Here is a 23,504-nt window from a genome sequence, read left to right on the forward strand (position 1 = left end):
GTGGGTTCACAGAGAAGACTGTGGTGAGTGTGGAGAGGGAGCAAAGAGATGTGGACCTGTCAAACATCAGACTCACACCTGTTTATCAGTCACGACCATTTAATCTGTCACTAAAACAAGTGTACAGAGGCGTGTGTATGATATGTTTTACTAAGAGTTCTAGCGATCTAAAAGTGAGTCACTTGTGAAAAGTCTTCATCAAGTCTTCTTCATTATGCTCTGAAAACGCTTAGTAGTGTCACTTACAGGCCTTGTAATTGTACCGTACATACACTACATTGCCAAATATATGGACATCTTCAACAGCACCAGCGAGGTTGGATGCTCCCCAAAATGTGTTGGATGGGGTAAGGTCAGGTCTCTGTGCAGGCATGTCTATGTGGAGCTCAGAGAACCTCCCCTAAACAGTTGCCACAAAGATTTATCTTAACTGTAACTAAGTGGTATAGGCCAAGCCATGAAAAACTTTTCTTCCAATAGTGCACAAGAGTACAGTATGCCATATGTGTGGTGTATCTGTAGGTAAACCGTTGTTTTTGTTGTCACAGCTCTGGAGAGTCATCTTGTCTCAGGAGGCTCAGACAATCGACTCATCCTCTGGGAGGCTTCAAAATGACGAGGTAAGCCACCTGCTGTGCAAATTTGTGTTTCTGATTCAAAGTTTTCCGCTTCTCTTCACAGATATATGCTCTAAAATGGTCTCCGCTGTCTCCAGTTTAGGCAGTCAGTGGAGTGTAAGGGCCACACTGGTCCACTTTGTGCTGTGGATGCCATCTATGTGGAGGGCTCAAAGATTCTGGTGGCCTCCTCAGCATCGGACTCCACAGTCAGACTGTGGCTCTGCAATGAAAACAAAGAAGGTACGAGACAAACAAAAAATAGCAAATACATTTTAGTGTCCATCAGTCCAAAGTGTGTTACTTTGTTGCCATAAGAATGTTGGAAATGGTACAGAAGATCAGTGTTTTAAAGTAGTAAGTAGCAGTAGTTGTAATTTGGGATTGGCTGTTGGTTTGTTGGTTGTTCTCAGATTTTTTTGTTTGTGTCTGTGCCCAAGAAATCATTTCATGACCTTATAAATTTATTTTGTGACTGCCTTGAGGAGTTCACACAGCCAAGTTAGAAACCTCTGTAGGATGTGGTCAGTAATTTGTTTTAAAAAAAGTTTCTTGAAAAGCCAGCTTTACAAGAACAAAGACTGCTTAATATCCCCACCTGGCACCCTCCATTTTTTTATTTTGGCATTTTTGAGATGTGAGACACCTAATGTATCCAGAAAGTAGAAGAGCCACAATATTACTTGACAAGTAAATAGTCAATTCAGTCCTTTATCCACTCACAGTGCAATTTTCTGCCCCCTAGTGGCTGCTAGAGGGCATGGCAGTGTTTACAAACAACATGATCACTTGCTTCACCTCTGCAGTGGTGCAGAGTTGTTAAGTTTGCATCACATCTATTACGTTACTTCTGTATTTTTACATACACTTGCAATATACTGCCTAATTTAAGGATGACCCAAAATGTTCCATACGTGGAAGTCAAAACAATCTGATGTGTTATTTGGACAGAAATACGACGTAATCTCTTCCATTTTTATTCCTGAACCCTGTAAATTGTCAGGTTCACAACAACTGTGCTAACTGTAATGTTGCTTTAATTTCCTCATGTAGTCTAATATCACTGTTGTTCCAAGTTGTTATCCATATCTTTTTCTTTTTCTTTTTTTAAATCAAGCTGTCACCCGTAACAGCTTCACATTGTTGAAAGTTTATGTCCACCTGTCAGTACAGATCAACACTGATGCTGTTTGACAGTCACAGAGAACAACTGTGTGTGCGCGCTGGACATAACCTTGAGGAGCATTCCCTGATAATAATACTAGCCGTATTATATTTGTGCATGTGTACAGATTGTGGCAGCTTGATAGACCCCTGGCCTCTACCTATGAGTGGAGGCAGAGGAAAAAATGTATCTTGTGGCGAATATTGCAATATATATATTTTTTGAATTGAGTAATGTAACTTAGTGTCTGAGGAGTTTAATTCCTTGTACATTTGTGTTCCTCAGTGGAGTGCCTCCATATCATGTCATTTGGCAGCGGTTTCATGATGGATGTCTCTCTGGCACTGTTGCCAGGCAGCAGAGGTAAGCCTAAGCTGTTCCTACATAGACATCCTTTAAGTTGTGAGCCGCACACACTCACTCTCTCTCACACACGCCCACACACGCGCACACAACGCACACACACACTCACACACACATACTTTTCCTCTCATGTCTTCTATCTCAATTTGCACCACTGCTTTAGTGCCTGTAATCGAATGTCATATTCAAAATGCTCTGAGAAGTATAGTAGATGCAAATGTATGCAGCCTGCCGTGTGTGTGCGTGTGTGAGTGAGTGAGTGTGTGTGTACTTACATGACTATGACAACTTTAAACCTTGTTTGCAGTTCCCATACTGGCCTGCGGGGGTGATGACTCTCGGGTGCATCTGTATGTGCAGTCCAGCGGACAGGTAAGCTCGGATCAATACTCACTTGGGGCCAACTCTTTAATTTGAATTTCTAAAGTTTGAAGGCAACATTTGACCTTTTTAAATTGCTCTACAACAGCTCCAGAAAGCTATGTCGCTGCAAGGACATGAAGACTGGGTCCGTGGAGTGGCATGGGCATCTATAGGTGAGTGCTATTGTGTGGAGTAATGGTTGTGTTATTGCTTCAGGAGCAGAACCTTGAATCAGTTCATACCACCTCTCACACATTACCAGCATCTTCTCAAGCACAGTCAGACAGACTTTCTTGACTACTAGGGCTGAGATCTTTATTACAGATGGTGTCAGTAGTAACAGCAGAATCACCAGGGATATATTTTAGCAGGGATTACAAAGGAAACAGGCCCAGACTGCATCAGATTCCTACATATACTGTTGTAATGTTTTCTTGACGGCTAATCAACAGCTCTGTAGATAGCATATAGGCAAAAGAGTACTTGTTACTTTCAGTGAAAGTTATACCTCTTTCTTAGCTTGGTGTCAGTAAACTGGGGTTTTTCTGCTGTAAGCCTATTTAATTAAGGCAAACAACAACAGTTTCAGACACTGTAAATTAAAAATTAAGATTCTGGGTCCAGATGTTCCCTTAAGTAAGTAAGAAAACATTTTACTCAGGATGTTTTCCAATTGAATGCATGCATTGTAATAATGAAATTTGGTACAATTGCTCTGTATATGGGGATGGTACTTGTCATTACCTGCTTGTTTCTAATATGGTGGCTGTTGTTTCCTGAAGGCCGAAAAGCTTGTGCTTGTTGTTTTCTGTGATCTTTGGTATATCTCAAGCAAGCCTGATAAGCTGGGTAATGCAGTTATTTGGCTTTGAAAGACTCAAACAACATGTCATTGGATGAACACTGTGTGATAGGAGGAGATTTCCGTTCACAGCCATCAACCAATTTGATGAGAAAGGCTGAGAAGCACACTTTGGCCTTCTGAAAGCAAGAAGCAAGCATTCAAAAAGACAGATTTCTCTTTTTAGATCAATAAAACATTTTTAAAAATAAAATCTAGACTACTGATGTTTGTCTAGCCTTTTTCACCAGTTATTTTCTGTCCTGCCTCGCCAACCAGTGTGCTGTTCTCAGTTTTTCGATAGCACATAGCAATGCATGGATCCAGTCCAGGCTCTACTAATTGTGTAACCCTCTTCAAGGGCACTTCATTACTGCACTGTTCTGACTGTGTAAAAGCTATTTCATCTCCTTAACCAGCCCTCTCCACCAGCGTCTCCTTCCCACTCACAGTCTATGACCTACTCCACGCTGCCAAACTACCAGCCCGAAAAGAGAGAAGTTTGTTTGTATGAAATATCTCCATAGGAATGAGAAAGTCCTATCGCCACCGTGATAGCAGTTAAATAAATCTTTTTGTTCTTTTACGACTTAGCAGATGGCTAATTGCAGCAGTAGAGGTACAGTTTATCATAGCTGTTAAATATTGGGATTCAGAGCATGGTGCTATTTTTTGTTTTAGTGTTTCTATGTTTATTCTGTTTTCAGAATCATATTTTTATTTCAGCAACCTAAGCAGTAGATTAAAATCAACACTGGTTCAAAATCAGCTGGTCATCTCTTAAAAACCAAAGGGTTTATGGGAAAAGGACTCAGCTGGTTTAGCATTCCCCTTTAAAATGTATGTTTATTTGTCTGCAGCATTAAATTACCCATTTACATTGAAAAAGACGTTGATGAAGCACCACAAAGTCGAGTCAGACAGTCTTAAGAAAGTCACCAGTGCAAGTAGCTTTGGCAGAGTTTCAGGCGAGAAGCAAAGCCAATCAACACTGTCATTATCATGAGTGTCATTACAGCATGACTGACAAACTCTTAATGCCCCCACCCACCCCACCCCTGACATTCAGGAGGCCTTAGGTGGTAGTGACAGAAGACTTATTATAATGTCTGTTTATCTTGGCACAGGCAAAACTGGGCCATCGGCCATTGGACTAAACCTGAAACACATAATGTGAGAGACAGGGGCTCTCAGGGACAGTGGCGCATACTTTGTTTACCACCTGTCTGTGTATATTTGGCCTGCACTCCTGCTGTCTTGCTGGCTACATCACAGTCAGGAACAATCTTCTCTTGTGCCTTGATTACAGTTCTAACAGATAACCGATGAAAACCGAAATTAAAAGTTTATGCCTCACAACTGGAACTAGCAAACGATTTGCTCCATATTATAATTATGAAACGATACTTGCAGATGAATTTTCTGTTGGTCAACTAATCAATTAATTGACTGATGATTCCAGCTGTGATCTCTACAGCAGAGCTTGTCAGGCTCCGCTCACACATTTCAGATTTGAGCTGAATGCTAACATACTATGCCCTGTGTTAGCATGTTAACATGAATGTTATTGCTATTATAGTGCTATTAAGTGTTAACATGCTGATGTTCAGCATATAATACATCTTTGTAACGTTTTATTTAAGCTGCTCTAATAGGCAATTAATACAAAGTCAGTTTTGCTAAATGTGGTGATAAGGTAGTTAAGTTGACAGAAAATGTCTTCTCAGGTTTTCAGCTTCTCTCTTTGACTCATTCAGGTGGGGAACTGTTATTAGCCAGCTGTTCACAGGACTGTCTCATCAGAGTGTGGAGGCTGTGTGCCAAGTCTGGGACAGACACCCACACAGAGGACGATCACACCATCATCAAAATGAAAGAGGACGTTTTTGAAGTGAAGGAGAGAGGTGAGTAGGCCACGCTGGCTCGATTATAAAAAGGGTGCTAATTAACCAAATGAAGAGAGATGCTTTTTGATGGTTTAATGGCACATGGTGGTTGCCGACCTCCATAAAGAATCAAGCGTGTGTGTGTGTATGTGTGTTTACCTTTATCATGCTTAATTGATTTCTCATGGAGCATTTAGAATTAGTTGACCACAAAGAAGCAGAAGATCTATTACCTACTCAGTTCATTAGCTGCATTTCTCGTGTTTATAGCATAAAAGTGATATCTTCATCTGGCCTCTCTGTCTCCCTGCTACAGATGTATCTGCAGTGTTTGCTGTGTCTCTTGAGACGGTCCTTGCAGGACATGAGAACTGGGTCTACTGGAGTCCACTGGCAGCCTCCTTTCTACAAAGGTACCTTGATTAAAAAACTAGGGAGGGGATCACTCACTAGTGAAGTCCATTACTAGGGACAATCTAACATTTCACATTGATTTTAGAAAATTGCTAGTAGATCCTTGTTAGAATCTTTTAGCAGTGTTTATCGATACTTTTAGAATCTGACACAGTTCTCTCCAAACATTTCAATAAGTTATTATCTTTATACAGCCTGTGGAAGTAAATAGAAGTAGACATTGTTTCTCCACCTTTGTCTTACAAGAGAAAGTGGCAATTTCTAGGAAAAAAACAAAAAAACAAAAAACGGTGTGAAATGTTATTGGCTTAATTAGTTCTCCAGGGAGGGGCTGCTAGATGTGCTAAGTCTTCTCTTTAAACTCTGGTTGCCTTAAAAATTCATTATATCAAGATCATTTTCCAACCATCCCAGCTTTTGTGTACATCACACATCATTATGTTTAGATGCTTTAAATAAGGCTGTGCAACTACAAGTGCAGAGGCCGCCACAGTTATTTTGATCACATTGATTATTTTTTAATTATCATTTAGCACAGATTATAGTAATTATAATATGACACCACAGTATGCAAATACAAATTAACCCTCTTCATGAATCCCTACATAAAAATGGAGTTGTACTTTCTTTGCAGTAAGGAAAATGTTTCTGCCTGCAACCACTACTGTGTTTGGTAAACAACCACCTGTTAACCATAGAATCCTTACCTGTGATTAGTCAGTCTTTTTACATATAAAAGAACTTGATTTGATGCACCACAGCATGCACTGTTCATACACTTTGTCAGTCTAAATATTCAATATATTCATTCTGGAGACAAAATCATGATCATGGTTACTGTGCAGCCTTGAAAATAAATCATAGAAGGTCAAATACAGTGGTTGAGATGATTAACAAACACAAACACATTTCTTCCACTCAAGTGATGCAAATTTTTCTGACCATTTCATTTCAATTTTTGCTATTTAATTGTAAAGTATTGGGTAGTTTTACTTCTTCAGGCCTCAGAGTGTCCAAATGAAACAAACAGCAGCTCATAACTCATACATACATAATCTGTGACAGGAAATGTGTATAGACTTTGCTTCAGTTCACAGCTGAAAAATACTGAAAGCCACTGGCCCTGTAATTGACTGTTGTCCAATGATATTTATTGACCGTGTATGCGGTTCCAGAATTTATTCCAGTATCTCATTGTCTCCCCCTGCAGGTGGCGAGCTACAACAGCCTCTCAGACTGCTCTCTGCTTCCATGGACAAAACCATGATCCTCTGGGCTCCTGAGGAGGGATCTGGAGTCTGGGTGGAGCAGGTCAGTGTTGACTGGAATACAAGCAGGGTGCATGCAGATACACAGACACTACACACACAGTCCCTAAGGGGAACACACATCATAGACCCAGACACCAGTTTCCCACTCTATTTCTGCTAGCTTCCCTTTCAGTAGCTCTTGACATGATCCGGAGCTTGAGCTCTCCCCCAGTATCCTCTCTCCTGCTGTCAGTGCCCCTGTGTCGGTTTCCACTCTCCCTGACATTGAGGTGTCAAGAATAGAAGTGATGGACAGTGATGAAAAGGCGCAGAGCCCGGCGCACCACTGTGAGTTTAGACAAGCCGAGGTTGTCCTCCCCCATCTTCCCCTCTATCACTCACTCACACTGAACCCCCTCTTTTACGGCCCATTCCCCAACACATCCGACAGAGGATGGAGAGGCCGGGTGGAAGACGTGCCATAGCCTCTGCACTGCCTGTCTCCTCATTATTATTTTTTCCCTCCATGATTTGTCATTCCCTTTTGCTCTGCACACCCGCCTTCCATCATTTTCTGTCCTCCTCCTCTTCCTCTAATTCTCCAATGCTTGCCCCCTTTTCTCTTCTCCTGTCTCATCTCCCTCTCTCACATTATCTCTCTCCTCCTTGCCTTTCTCTCCCCTCCACCTCGTCTCCCTGAGCTCCCAACAGCTGCTGTTGTGCCAGAATGGGGCTAAATTTAACACAAGTGTGGATGGCAAAGAAAAAGCAGTCCTCTGCCCATCTGCCCCACAGTTTTTTTTTCTTTTTCTTTTTAAATACGACTGGCAAATTCTCAGGTGGTTCAGTACGTACCTGACAGAATATACAAACACTTACTCATTGGGAAAAAGTTACAAAAATATTAGACACAAACTACTAACAAAGACATGCTCACACACGCAGACACCCTAGAATATGTCCCACAAATACACACACACATACACATATACCACACATCACGTTGCATAGAAGTGGTTCACCTCGCCATGGCAGGCACCTTGAGTGTGATCACACTCTGAGGTGATGAGAAGGATTCCACACTTGATCAGTTACATTTTTGCACCTTTGATCTCATCATTCACATCCACCGTGACGAGCAACAAAGCCCACAGAAAGGAGCAACCATGAAAGCCTCGACTCTCCTCTCTGACAAAGGGACGATGATTAGGGCCTGAAGCCAGCGCTGATGTCACATATTCTTCTTAGTGTGATTAGACAGAGGAAGGAAAAGCAGCAGTAGGTGTTTGAAATCAAGTCTGGTGTGGCCAGTCTCCTGCCTCAGCTCAGGGTTTTTCTCTTGATGCCAAAAATTTAAAAACTGCATATAAACCCTGATACCTGGAATAACTTTTTTTGTTGATTGTGAAAGTGCATAGAATATGAGTCTCCTTTCCATTTCTCTTTCCCTCTATTTCTGTTCCTTCTGACCTGTTTTTTTTTTCCTTTCAAATGAGAGCCAAACCCTTTGAACTGACAGGCTCCCTGCCTACAAAGGAAGCTTAACCTGTGAAGCCCTGTCACACACACACATACACATGCAACAATGAAATATCAGTGAATAAAAGTGTATTTACATTTTGGCCCTATTTGATATGTTAGACAGGATTAAAGGCCTTTGGTCTCTTCTGAGTGTTTTCTGTAACTTGAACAGACTTCACAAAGGCTTTTCTATGGGACATTGAAGGTTTTGGCAGAGCAGATTCGGCAGCGCTAAATGACCAGCCATGTGTGTCTTAATTAGCCGATTTTTACAAAGAAGTGCTCCACTTCTTCACACTGATTAGAGTAATTGCTGAGATTTAATGGAGAGCGGGGTTAGCAGTGGGGTGGCCGGGGCCCACCGCTGCGTAAAGTACATCTTACTAACGAGACACACTGGTAATTAACATCTCAGACTGACCACAGCGGGCCACCACAATGCCTGGAGGGATTGTCAGTTTGTGTGTGTGTTTGTGTGTTTGAGAGATAACCTATTTTCAGACCTCAGCTTGTGTACTCTCTTGGAGTTAGACTTGGCTGCACGGCAGATTGAGAAAATGCACTATAACCAAAATTAAGTTTTTGAATGAGGAATTTCTGAACAATGTGTGTGTGTGTGTGAATGTGTAGATGGTTGTCTAGAAATATTTGATGGAATTGGTGAGTTTAATGTGATTTCATGTAATGCTGAAAGCAGTGTTAACCAAATTATTTTGAGGAAAGAAAATTTTGCAGTTGTTAAACAAAGCATTGCTGAGAGCAGTTCAGAGGGGTTGAGGTCAGGATATGTTTTGATATGTCATTTATTAAACAAATTGCAAGAGCATTTGTTAATTTAAATGACTTGAATATGAAGATTTTCAGCTTTTCTTTTTTTCATATTAGTGAAAATTGAAAATCTTGGGGTTTGGATTGTTGGCTGGACATAACAAGCAACTTGAAAAAGTCACACTGGGCTCTGGGACATTTCTCACATTTTTTTATATTACATATATTTATATATTATTTTAGTATTTGTGATGGCTTATGTATATACATAATTAAAACAAAGCTGAATAAACAAAAGAACACATAAAGGCATTTAAAAGATAAATGGCATGGAGCACCATTGTTTAATATTTGTATTGCTAGTCTTTTTCCAGTCTTTTGCCATGCAGAAATGTTCTCACATTTTATAGACTAAATTATTAACGATTAATCAAGAGAAATCAAGAGAAAGACAAATAAAATAAAGGTAATGAAAATAATCATTGGTTGCTTCCATTGCTCAGAAGAAATTGAGGGCAAGGGTCAGTCTCTGACTGTGTCAGTCAGTATTTCAGCCAGAAAAAAGTATTTGAAAACCTGTGCTCTATACTGTATGGGTTTTCCCGGCCTGCCCAAGCTTATCCGTCGCTCGTCACCTTTTTTCCCTCCCTCCGAGAATGATATATGACTTCTCTTCCTTGCTGCCCTTGTTCTATTCTTCCTCCATACTCTCGCTGGCCAGCGATAAGGCACATTGTGCATCCATATTGTTCCTCCTCTCGTAAACAAGACAGATGACGTCTTTTTGCCTCTGTGAGTTTTTGCATGATTTACGGCCAGCTCTTCTGTGCAGAATTTTAAAATCAATCTGCTTAATGTTGCATCTCGTTCTCTCTCAATCTCACCATCTATGTTTCTCTCTCTCTCTCTCTCTCTCTCTCTTCTCTCTCTCTCTCTCTCTCTCTCTCTCTCTCTCTCTCTCTCTCTCTCTCTCTCTCTGGATGGCTGGAGGATCGTGCCATTCAAAGTGAAGTCATGCCTTTATCGCTGCCATTAGTTCCGCTGTGTTTCAGGCGTTATTTTGAAGGTCATCGATGACCAATGCAAGCTCCCTAAGAGGGCCGGATGATTGAGGACACTGCTTTACTGCTACGTACAGTAGACAGGCTTAGCAAAGTTATGCGCATGCCTCTGCTGGTTTGTTTATTTGTAGCTTTTCAACTTGTTTGTTTAACATGTAATGGATGTGCACACGTTGGTATGTTCCTCCTGACAGTCTGCCTCAAGTCACTGCCGCAGCTAAACATGCTCTCACTTCCTACTTTAAGGAAAGATAACAGGCTAAGCTGTACATCTTTTCAGATTTTAATCATTTGAGTATGAATTAAGCACTTCTCATATTTCCTCACAGCCAACGTCCATATCATTTAAGGCACAAGCTAATTAAAGATGGAGGAGATATAACATAACCGTATCTGGATACAGACCACAGTGGTGCTGAGGGAGCAGTGTAGCACTCTCTAGGGCTGATTCTGCTGCTATCGATTCGAATAGATCTCCCCCCCTGGGCCCAGTTTACCCCCAAGACCTCAGGGTCCGATAAAGCTTTTAATTGTTTGAGTTCCTCGTAGCAGTGAGAAGTTGGCCTGGTCCACAGAATACTCTGAAAGTCCTTGAGTAAATAGTTTTTCTTTGACTGCTATAAACTCACAAGAGCGATTAGATAATAATGATAATTTCCGACATGACTTTAACTGAAAGCCATGACTATAAATGTCTCTCCAAACAGGGGTATAGAATTAATCTCTTGCACAATCCAATATTTTTCCAGGATGAAGCTCAGTTTTTATTGTATGAGCGAGTTGCAGGTGAAACTACTGACAGCTCATGGTTTGAAAAACTCTTTGTAGCTTAAAAAAGAATTTGTGTTTATTCAGATTTTTTTTATATTTCAATTAATTTCCGCATTGTTTAAAGTTATTTTCATCTAGTCCCATGATCCTGATGGTTATGCAAGCAATAGGATGTGATATTAAGACTGTCCTGTTTCCTGTATTTAATATGTAATTTCTGCTCTCTGTGGATATTGATTTCAGTGAAAGGATGACTGAATACTGCAATTAATTTCATACATTTTTAGAACAAATGAGAAGCTTTTTCATTTCTCATTATGGTTGAATATTGTTCATTTTTAGTCGTCATCATCCTGCACTTCGTTTACTTTAAATGTACTTGTTTGTTTCTTTTCTTTTTGTGTTCTCCACCCTGTTTAAAAAAAAAACTTTAAAGAAACTTGATGTGAGTTAGAATGACCTCAGACGGAGTTAAAACGGGTGCGTTTTCATTTGTCAGTGTAATTGGTATCTGCACTTAAATCAAAATGAGCTTTCTGCCCCAGGGAGGTGATTTGAATCCACAAAATTCAATAGAGAATTGTCGTGACAGACAAAAGCAAGGTGCCCAAGACTGGGCAGGTAGTGAAAACCATAAAGGAGCAATTTAAAAAAATAATAATTCTATTGTTCTGAGCTGAGTTTATGGGTGTTTTTAAGTTGTATTGGTTTTTCAGTGGAAGCTCAGACCCCCACAGAGGGTCTCATCTACCATATAAACAGGGCTCGCAGGCTGTCACCCAAATCCAGTTAATGTAAATCCTTCAGTGTTTTCAAGCTTTGCTGTTTTTCATAATTATTTGTTTAATGTGATATGCTGTGCTGCAATGGCTTTCATTTTCTATTAGACAAGTGTATTTTGTTAGAAAAAACACAACACGGTTTATTCAGCTCTAATAAGCCTCATTTTGCATAATTTCTCATCTGACTTGGCACCTTAATTTTCAGTTTTTTTCTGCTTCTAGCCACCATTATGGAGGCGGTTAGTTAGTTGGTACGAGACTGAGAACAGATTTGACAACCCTAACTTTTTCTCCCTCTCTCCTTTTTCTTTACATCTGAGCCTGAAGCCTTTACAGAAAACCCAGGTGTGTGACAGAGCAGATAGACTATACAGAACACCATGTTTCTGAGTGTCACATAGGAGAAGAGAAGGCAGGTGCTAAATTCATAGCTCTCAGAAATAGCTGCATTAAAAGAAAAATAACCCACTTTACTCAGTTGCTTTTCCTCCATATGTGGCAGTTGATGCACATTTATGTCATTTCAGGTTACTTTAATCTTTCTCTCAAGTCAGTGACTCCGACCCAGAAACCAAATGTTCTTCACCCACCTGATGTCAGATACCAATGTGTTGAAAAGGCAGATGAGTTGATCGTTCTGATCAGTAATTCTCACCCCCTCAACATTTTTTTTTTTCTTTAACACCAGGTGCGTGTAGGGGAGGTTGGTGGCAACACTCTGGGTTTCTACGGCTGTCAGATGAGTCCAGATGGCTCCATGATTGTGGCTCATGCTTTTCATGGAGCGCTACATCTGTGGTGCAGAGATCAAGACAAAGAGGTGAGAGCCATGACCTCAGCTGCACCTAACCTTTCAAATCATATTATACAATATTTTAGTAGTTTATTCAGTTACAGTATACATGTTGCAGTTGTTTTGCAAAAAGAAATGTCTGACTTTTCCCTGAAGTAGGAGAACGAACGAGATAAGATTAGAATGTGTTTGAAATACGATTGAGTGTTTTGCTACATAGCCACACAGTGTGTGAGAGACGGTGATTATTGTAATTAGTCACACTGAGTCACCTGTCTGCCACTCAATTTGACTGGCTTAGCATGTATCTTTGTTGGGTGTCCCTGAGAAAGAGTAGAGGTCTAAAGTCACAATGCAAGTTCAGAGATAACTGCACTGCAATCATACCTGCTTGACGGGTGAATTTAAAGTTCAACGCAGACCTGAAGGTGTTGATAACTAATTCAGATTGACTTCTCAGACAGCCAACACCTAAATTACAATCACCCACTCTGATGTAGTCACCAGTAATACATCACGTGGCAGGGGTAGTGGTGGTCTAGGGGAAGGTTTAGATGGTAATTCCGTAAACTGACTATTACAATGCTCTCTGTCCAGGGAGAGTGGAGACCTGGGGTTGTTATATCAGGTCATTTCAATGCAGTCCAGGACCTCAGCTGGGATCCTGAGGGTGAGTTCATCCTCAGCGTGGGCTCAGACCAGACCACCAGACTCTTCACTCCATGGAGGAAACAAGACGTAAAACTGGTAAAATAGGCTCAGAATCTCACCTATAACACGTTGAAGGAGAAGGAACTTTGCAAAGCACATAGTAAAACACTGGTATTGGTGGTTTTCCTCTTAAATGATCTTGTAGTGTAAATGAGATACCACACCAGCTTCCTTTGTTCATGAGCCATTATCTAAAACAGAGGTCACGTTTCACACACAACATCAGCATGTTGACACTTTGCATTAAGAATTCTTTGCCATTCACATTATTTGCCTCTCTTATTTCTTATTGTCTCTCGCAAGCAATGGTTACTTGGTATGCTTCTCTCATTTCAGCACCAGCCAGTTGTATTAACCTTTGTGGGATATAGTCAGTACCTAATATATATTCTACTTGCTGCCTTTTGCTGAAATATGTTTAGGCTCTGTTCCTGATTGAAATTCAGTAGGCTGTAACTTAATAATAAAGAGTTTCTTTGAGGTGATCATATATTTTTGAGGGAAAGACTCTGGACTTGACTCACTGGGATTGATTGATCACCCCCCGGCAGTACTGCAAGATACACTTTAGATTTCTTGCTAACATCAGAATAAAGGGCTAAACCTTTACCACATTTAACTTCACCTCAAGTTTATCCAGGTGAAATTGTTATTGGTAAAACATTTAGTTTAGGTAAAAACATAACACTAGTCTCATATTGAATTTTTCAAGATGCCACTTTGGATTTTTGCCACCTCATGTCGGTGCCAAAAGAAATCCGGTCATTGTAGTGGAGGAGCCTTCTATCTTCCCTTGTGAGCACACTTTGCGTCTTAAGCTGGAAATGTTGTATTTAAATAGGAGAATCAATTTTGTACTTGGCTTGTTTTCAGATGCATGGATTTAGGTCCAAAGTCCGTCCACAACATCAGAGGGTCTACTGAAGCCTTCCCTGGCAACCACAGCTGCTTAGGATCTTAACAAAATCTTTCTGTGTCTTTATCACCTCGCAGGCAACCTGGCATGAAATCTCACGGCCACAGATCCATGGATATGACATGCAGTGTCTGGCCATGGTCGGAAGGTTTCAGTTTGTGTCTGGAGCTGATGAGAAGGTCCTGAGAGTGTTTCAAGCACCTCGTAATTTTGTGGAGAACTTTGCTAACATCTCTGGGACGTCAAGAGAGAAGCTGCTGACATCCAGTGTGAGTGCTAAATTACTAGCTATGATAGATATAATAGATATAGCAATTTAACTCCATGACCTCTAAAGCCACACATTTGTCCCAAAGATCAGATCTCACCAGAACTTTCTTGGTAGTTTGTCTTGAACTTTGTTTTCCAACTTTAAAATGTGCTGAGTGGACTGCCTGCTCAGTTATTGATGTGTGTGTGTGTGTGTGTGTGTGTGACTATGTTCTGTCATTTATCTGCTCATTGCCAGGACACTGCCAACCTTCCAGAGGGAGCCAGCACACCTGCCCTGGGTCTGTCCAACAAGGCTGTATTTCAAGGTAAAATACTTGCTCAGCTCTGCATCTGGGTGTCTCAGTGCTCCGGTTGGGGCCAAGTTTCGTCTGATAATCAATTTTCTTGAGACTGAACTGTTTCTCATTAAATTGAGGGTTTGCTCAGTATTTTCACTCTTTTTGTGTAATGCAATAGTAGAATATAAAATGTAATTTTAATTTACAGGTGACCTTGCCCCAAAAAACAATGAAGAAGAGGAGCAGTTCAACAGTGTATCAGATCAATACCAGGAGTCTTACTTCCACCCACTCAACATGACCGGTACTGTACAGTTGCACAACATACACTTTCAGGTCTTTTTGAAAACATAGTAGTCATCTGAGTAAACCCACATTCAATTTAACCCTCCCTGATAAATAATTCTGAAGCTAAATTGTGCCCCTGTCTCCCTCTACAGCCTGATAGGCTCATTCATATTCCTCATGGCCCAGCAGCCTCAGCAAACATTCAACAGTTTCTGTCTGCCTGTCACTGGATGTTCTTACAACAGGCAATGATATGCAGCCGGACGGACACTTAGTTATTACTCTCGGCTCTCGCCATGCTCTGCTCCCACAATGCCCGAGGTCTGCTGGAGGCCGATGGTATTACAGTTGGAGTGGGGATGAGAGGGGAGGGGTTGTGGGTAGTAGCAGAGGAAGTAGAGGTGACAGGAAGCAGTGATTTAAGCAGAAGCAAAAAACAAAACAAAACAAAAAACAACCAAACAAATAAACAAAAAACTGCAGGAACAAGAGAGGAAAAATTACCCCATCAACTGAAAATCTGAAAAAAAGTATCTGAAATATGAGACTGGTTTGGGAAGGGAAATTGCATTGAATTGATGTGTAGAGAGCACACAGGGGAAAAACAGAAGCAGAAAAACAGAACAGAAGCAACAAAGGAAAACTGGAGAAAATAATTGTAGGAAATGGGCAAATGGGAAATGGATGAGAGTTAGATGAAGAAAACGTAGCTCTGCACTTTAAAACCCCAGGGGCTAGAGGGTGTGAAGGGCTGTCATCAGCATGATTGAAGCCACTCCTTAATCTGGAATGCTAATTAGAAAGCAGGCTTATGTGATTGCAAAGTTTAAGTATCGATGACCCCGGGCTATGTAGGGAGCGACCAAGTGCGGAGACTGTTGTTAACAAAGTATTTTCACTCGTTTGATTGGCTTCCGCGGGCAGGGAGACAAATGAATAATTAGGTAAAACGGGGAAGCCGATGACCAGTAAGAAAAACAGAGTGTAGCTTTCAATTACATGCAATGCAAAGGCAACACAGACTTGTGCAAAGCCTGCAGTGCGAGGGAGAGGATTGGCACCCAGGCTAGATTTGATCCCCCTCAAAGCTGCCAGCCGTTAAGAAACAGAGATAAAGCTGCAGTTGTTTCAAAATAGCTTTTTTTTTTGTGGGGGGGCAAGTTTTCAGAAATGAGGATTTTGTGCAAGCTAAATGCTAAAAGAAGCTGTACATGAATGTGAGAGAACATTGTCTCGAGGCAATCAATCGTGTTCTCAGTCTAGAATGCAGCTTCAGCTCCTGTCTCTATACGATGCCTATTCTGTCTTTCTTTTTCCCATTCAACTTGCATGTCTGTCACATACACACATGCACATATTCTGTCACTCTCTGCAGTAACAGTACAGGGATTTAAAAGAGGGAAATTATAATAGCCACTTGGTTGTAATCCTCGTTTAGTAAATTGGAAACTGGTTGTGTTTGAATTTTCTAACAGCTCAGTTTTCTGGGCTTTGCAAATGATACTTATGTAAGAATTTTGAAATCTGTGGTTAAGTGTGTGTGTGTGTGTGTGTGTGTGTGTGTGAGTGCAGAGCCCCCACCAGAGGATCATCTTCTCCAGAACACACTCTGGCCTGAGGTCCAGAAACTGTGAGTACTGAAATGTTTCTCTGCTAACAGTGGATCCAAACCTTCTGAGCTGGTCTTTTGTTTCAGTTACCTGTCAGTACAAAAACCCAGAATCCTGACACAATTTTAAAAAATCATAATCTACACAATATGTTTCCACTCTATATACCTCCTTTCCCTACAGACATAACTTTTCATATCATGCTTAATGAAGCAACATTTCCAGATGGAATTGTGTTTGTTTGGTTTTGCCCAGAGGGTTCATTGTTTCTGAAAATGATGAACTTCCCAGAGCTCTTGGTTGTCTTCCCCCCGTATTCATCAGCCAATCAAAACTGAGCCTCCTGCCATCCCATGAGCTTTTTCTCCAGGCTGAATATATTGCCTCTATTTGTGGCCAATGTTAAATCCATTTACCAGTCAGTCCACCATAAACATGACGTATCGCGTGGCTGTTTATTCGAGGTGTGGGCATTGTGTGTGTTGAAAAGCATTTTTCTACCTCCATTTGGCTTCACCCTCTTGAGTCATTTAGTGCATAATAGAAACATTAAAATGAGTAAGTGGACGAATTATTTTTGTGGCATAAATAATACTCTCACCGTCAGTTGCCAAATTGCTGCAGCGTTTGAAAGCTTCCTGGTTGGGGGAGGAATTTCTCTCAGTTGAGTTGCAACCTGCAGTTTCACTTTGTTGACATTTTAAAGCAACCAGGTGATAGTGAGCAAGCTAAAAGTAATTAGGCTGTGAGTGATTAGCCGGAGCATCATCATTGTTCATCTCTGTCAGCGGGAGAAGGACCAGTCATCGCAAATCAGCATTTTAATTTCACACTCTGCTTATTTACCTGTCAGCAAGCGGCAGTGGCTCGAGCCTGGGAGCTTGTCGAAAAACAGAATGCTTAATTTACTGTCAGACTGGGAGCGTTTTCTTTTGTTGTTGTCCACCCTTTGTCTGGCTTTCAAATCTTTCCACATAATCAGTGTGCTAGTTCATGATTAATCTCTGTGTGATTTTTCTCCTCCATCTCCTCCAGGTACGGCCACGGCTTTGAGATGTTCTGTCTCGCATCTGACAGTGCCAGGACGGTGGTGGCATCCGCATGCAAGGTCAGCATTTGATAAGACTGAGGCCAGAAACCACGTCGTAGTCCAGGACTGCTTGACATCCCTTGAAGAAAGGGCGTTAGATCAGAGAATATAGAGCAACGTGACACACACACACACACACCAAGCAGGGTTACACTGTGCTGTCAGTCAGGTATTGATGGTACCTACCTTATCCTGACCTTGGTTTTGGCCCTCTTTGCTTTATTATTTTCTCTCCTCACAATCATGTTCCCTTTTATTCCCCACAACAGCCATCCTCATCCCTCAACCTCCCTCCACGTCTTTTATTTTTGTCCAACACATCATAGCTTGCAAGCAAGCTTTATATAGAATTTTTCACAGCAGAAGTTACAAAGTACTTTACTGGATGAAGAAATGGCAAAGAGGGAGATAGGAAGGGCCAAGAGGACAGTAAATGAAACAAGAAGAAATAAGTGTATAACCCACAAAGTAAAAGTTATAAAATCAAAAAGAGAAATAAAACATGGGTTTTAAGAGACTTTTTAAAGATGCTGTATTGTGTATTTTTTTAAATCTTGAGTTACAATAATCTAAACTGTTTTTCCAGGCATCTAAAGCCGAGCATGCAGCAGTACTGCTGTGGAGTACGGCTACGTGGCGTCAGGTGCAGACGCTTCCGTGCCACAACCTCACTGTCACCCAGATGGCCTTCTCACCTGACACGCAGTTCCTGTTAGTCCGTTTCTCGCGACCGCACCTGGTCTTTATGGAGACGGAACCCGGCCACATCCGAGAGTCCAGGTGAGAAGGGGGGAGGATTGGACACTAAGGAGGGGTCCCCCTTAAAAGAATTGTGTTGCTGAGTTTGTGTGCAGGATTGTGTTTTCAGTTGCACTGTGGCTCAGGTAGATATAGTAGTTCTTCATGGTGCTTTGTAAATAAATAGATTTTTTTTTATTAAAAAATGTGAATTTCAAGACAAAGAGACATTATTGGAGCCTTAATGACAGACAACACAAGCTCCCCTAATTCAAATTAATTAAAATAAGGTAAACCCACAGAGCACATTTGTTCCAAATCAAATCTAAGCCAAGCTGGCCTGATTAGAAGTAACCCGCTAATAAACACTGTGAGAGCCAAGTGATGCACTGACTGAAACTAGTCCAAAAAGGAGCTAGTAAAGGAAACCTTATTTATTTATTTATTCAGTTTTAAATTTAACAGCATTCTCTTCATATTCATGTGAATTGACCAATATTTGAATTTCTCTAACCGTCCCCTTACAAAAAAGGAATTCATATATTTATTGCAGGTAATAACTTTGGGTAGTAGATTCAACTCTGCTTTGAAATGGAGGAGCTTTCAGATGGACAATAACTATGCAGAATACAACAGATGCCCTCCTGTATATTTCATTTAATGTCATCTGTTGCCCGAGGGCTTGTCAGTATAGGAAAGTTGCAACGGACTGCGACAGCTCATCAAATCTGTGCTTGTGTACATATCATGTCGGGATCAAGAGGAAGGAGAAAACCAGTTCTGTACATGCATCTAGAGTTGTACAGCCCTCGTCTGAAGAAATAGACGTAAACGCCTATATGGAGGCTTGTTTTCAATCAAGCCAGTAACGTACTCTGTATATGGGCCCAGATCAAGTTCTGGCCAGATGTGAGCCATTTACGCATAATGCTGTTTTTTTTTAGCGACTGTCATGACATAAATACAGTTCTAAACCTAGAACCTAGAACAGAAAACAGAAAAAACAAGCTAACATTGGATCAGTGCATCTGCTGGCCAATGCCCTGAGTCAGTAAAGAAAATGTAGAACCTGTGCTTCCTCGCTCTCCATTCACCTCCCACAGGGTCTTTGTTGTAAACAAGAGTGTGGTCCTGGAGAGTTTGTTTATATGAGAGAATCTCAGCACCTTGACTCAGACAAATAACCTGCTCCCGTGTCCAAGGTGAGCGGAACACGACGTTTAAGCTCAGAGGATTACCTCACACCTGCACCTGGTAACACATCTCCTTGCTCTTTTGGCTGCTGAGCGCGGTCTTAATGGGCACCGACAGAGGCTAACCAATCCTGCGCTCTCCTGTTTGCTTGTATGGTGGACTGCACAGAAGCAGAATGTTGTGTGTGTGTGTGTGTGTGTCTGCATGTGTGTATGAGAGAGGAGGGGGAGGAGTGGAGGAGGGGTTGGGTTCCGTCTGTTCTGGTTGGCTGCTGAATCACTCAAGGTGATTGTGAAGAACGCATACATACACACACACACACACACACACACACACCACACACACACAGTCTCACAAACCAGACTAGGGAAGGTTAAACGAAGTCAGAGTCGATCAAACAAACCGACTTCCTCCATCCTCACATCTTCTCTGTCTCCTACCTGTTTTGTCTCACCACATCCTCCTCCCTCCATCTTCCACTCCCTCATGGGTCAAACACCCAGACATCTTCATTAAGGAGACACTGTTACCTTTCTCTCCTCCCTTTTCTTCTTCTTTTGTACAGCGTTCTGTCTTATCTGTGTAGCCTTTCTCATGTGCTGCTCTTTTATCTTCTTGATGTATTTTGCGACTTGTCTCCAAATTGAATACGTCTCCTCTTTATTTTGCCCGTCTCCATCTCTGAGTGATGGGACTGATCAGCCCAGCATGCCCCTCTAGGCCGTCAAAAGAGAGTGTTAATGGAAGGAGGTCCATCACCTCTGTGTCCCAGAAAACACACCCTCAAATATGTGTGTGTGCATTTTACAGAGGGGAGAGTGTTGTGAGCGCACAGACAGACACGACATGGTGGTTAACTTAAGACTTCTGTAGCGACACTGTGGTTTTACGGCTGTGTGTACATGTTGGCTCGGTTATGTGTGTGTTTGTGTGTGAGTGCCAGTGGTGAGCATCGCTGTCGTGGACGCGTAGACAGGCGGCTGCCAGCAGCATACAAACAAGCTCTCTGGGGAAAACCAATCTGGGGTCTGAAATGACTTAGGCTGGGGAAATAAACAGCAGCAGGTCATAAACCAAAACTGACTGAAATGGAGGGCTGGAATGAGGTTCTCTGTCTTGTTGGGTTGTTTATTTGTCACTTGGGAGAGCCTTTGTTGCCTCGGAGCACCAAGGCAGCGATCTAGACATGCTGATGTCATGCTACAATAATCATGACAAAGTTTTGATGATCGGCTCATCTCTTGTCAAAAATGGAGTGTGAACATGTTGACCTGTAAATGAAATGTGACAAAATATATGTAGAGTTGGGGCTGGTGTAGGAGAATTGAATTCATTTTTTAAAAATGTAATCCCTGTTCTTGTTTGTGTTTGTTGTTTCCATGCAGAGCCGCAGTTCACGCTACACGCACACACAGGGAAGGATACAGCCATACACAGCCGGATCATCTGGTCATGTGACTGGAGCCCCGACAGTAAATACTTTGTGACATCCAGTCGGGACAAGAAGGTTATTTTCAGATGCTAGTGTCATTCAGAAACAAACAAACAAACAAAACAATTAGCCTTGAGGGTGAAAGTGATGGTAAACTGATGAACTGATGGCACGTTCAGGTTTTTTATTTTCTCTGTATGTGTGTGTATCCAGGTGATAGTGTGGGGCCCGTGCAGATTAGAGGACACTGAAGACTCTGTGCTTCCTCCTGAGATTAAACCCTGTTCCTCCATCTTGGATGTGGGTGATTCTGCGACCGCTGTAGCTTTCTGCCCTGTGCTCTGCTCTAATAACAGGTACACACACAATCACGCAGGAAAACCTTTATTAATAACTATCACCAGTACCGACAACTCAGGTCATATGGTTTTCTGTCTTGAAGACTTTTATTTTCAGTAGATGTTATTTTAGGCTGTAGAAAACCTCAAAAATAATAACCAATAACCTTTGCTGTTTATTTTTATCTTTTCATTTGAAAGATGTAATAATGACCCAGAAATAGGTTTTAAGACAAAGTTAATAGCAGCAGAAGATGGGTTGAGGAGATGAGTTACCTAATGATTAAAATGGCTCACAGCAACAAAATATGTAAATTATCTCTGCAAGCACTAATACACAGAGCACACTAGTTTTTAAAACTTTTTATTTCAATTGATTAATTTTAATTGATTAATTAATTCTGTATTTTGCTCCAGTCTTGTCAACCACTTTAGAAAGACCTGGATTAATTTGAGGGCATTTTAAACCAGTGGCAAGGCACTGATAAAAAACAAAGCTTTATCTGTCATAGTGTAAAGCATGGACCCAGACTTCTTTTACTGCCCCTGATGAAACATCTAAATCCTGTGATAGTAAAATGGAATTTAATTTGGTTAAAGGATCTAAAATTTCAATTTCAGTTTTGTTTCTAGGTCACTGCTGCAAGGTGTGAGCTGTAAAAATGAATGTAGTCTGTGAAAATTTGGTCTCCTGTAATACATGGTGTATGTGTTCTGGTGCTCTTCCACAGCTACCTGCTCTCAGTTGGCTTGGAGTGTGGCAGAATCCTGCTGTACAGATGGAGCCCTGGCCAGGAGCCTACTGGAGGGCACGACTGGAGCAGCTGTGGAGAAACGGACACCTTGTATCCTTACAACACATAGACACACAAAAACACACACAAAAAGTTCATCTGAGGTTCATTAGTTGCAACACTGAAAGGCCTCCAGTGGCCACTGGCAGCTCATGTAAATGACAGCAGTGCTGGCTTCAGTTTGATGGCTGCTGAGAGGCACACGCTTTTTGTTATATGTCACGGAGAGAAAAGCAGCAGGCTGCTGGAACTGAATGGCAGCTCTCCTTTAAACTCAGCTGCTACTTTTTAAAGAAACTAAACTCCTTATTATGTGTGCGTGACCAATAATGCATGTGTATGACCAACTATAAAACTGTCAATTTTCGGATAATCATTCTCATGCTTATTGCTATCCAGTATCCTGCTGTTTCCTTTCATCACATCCTTTCACAGACAAAGCCATGCTTTGGCAGTCAAGAGGCTCCGCTGGAGGCCTAGGGCCGGCCGAGCAGGTCGAGAGAACAACAAGAAGGATGGACAGACTGACACAGGGAGTGAAACTGAGGAAGAGAGCTCCTGGGTCCAGCTTGCCAGTGCCAGCGCCGACCACTCTGTCAAAATCTTCAACATCAACAAACTGGCTCTTTAGCACCACCAACACTGACACTATTATGTCCCTTACACACAGAGAGACACTTGGACTGAGGGCCACAGGCCTGACTGGGGCACCAAGGCCACAGCTGCTCGCTGGCAAGCCATTCACTCTGTGTGACAGCCAGTTAAGTCATGGGTCAGTCGCAGGACAAACCCACAGCACACATGCCCCGCAGTCTGTCTGCGCACAGCTGAATGGATTTGATGGGTGGAAGCAAGATGGTGAAAACACCATAACCTTAGGGTGGTATTTTGCTGAGACACTTCCATGTGTTTTAGGTTCAGAGAAGAAGACACCACTGGACTGGAGATCACATATTTACGCAAGTAAACATCTATATGGTGAACTGTATGTTTAAAGCAACAAAACAAGAAAGGATCAGGTCAGTATGATCATGGTATTCTCTCTGGCTGGTTAGCATATCATTAATCACACAGCTTATATGGTTTTTATTCGTTTTATGACCAATTAATTAAATGTTTTCTGTATCTACAATTGGACTTGTCTTTGGTCTCTAATTGAAGCTCTAGTGATCGCAAGATCATCAAACTCTTAAAAACGTGACAGTTTAAGATCACACAACATGAATAGTGTGTAGATTTCCCATAAT

At 41.6% G+C, this 23,504-nt stretch overlaps 1 protein-coding gene across 1 annotated transcript; it reads left to right on the forward strand.

Moving 5' to 3' along the window:
• elp2 (elongator acetyltransferase complex subunit 2) lies at positions 1-23,389 on the forward strand. Its single transcript, XM_018697577.1, is given in 23 exon segments — positions 1-23; positions 549-620; positions 716-860; positions 2,068-2,145; positions 2,453-2,517; positions 2,615-2,681; positions 5,107-5,253; positions 5,552-5,613; positions 5,615-5,648; positions 6,860-6,960; positions 12,491-12,622; positions 13,193-13,342; positions 14,300-14,491; positions 14,731-14,800; positions 14,982-15,077; positions 16,634-16,691; positions 17,707-17,779; positions 18,348-18,476; positions 18,478-18,541; positions 21,079-21,200; positions 21,339-21,481; positions 22,195-22,308; positions 22,693-23,389. Coding segments are annotated over 20 exon segments (2,076 nt in total). The 5' UTR covers positions 1-23; positions 549-620; positions 716-860; positions 2,068-2,084; the 3' UTR covers positions 22,889-23,389.
• The last annotated feature ends 115 nt before the right edge of the window (positions 23,390-23,504 follow it).

This window comes from Lates calcarifer, linkage group LG3 (genome assembly GCF_001640805.2).
Source record: "Lates calcarifer isolate ASB-BC8 linkage group LG3, TLL_Latcal_v3, whole genome shotgun sequence".
Lineage (NCBI taxonomy): Eukaryota > Metazoa > Chordata > Actinopteri > Centropomidae > Lates > Lates calcarifer.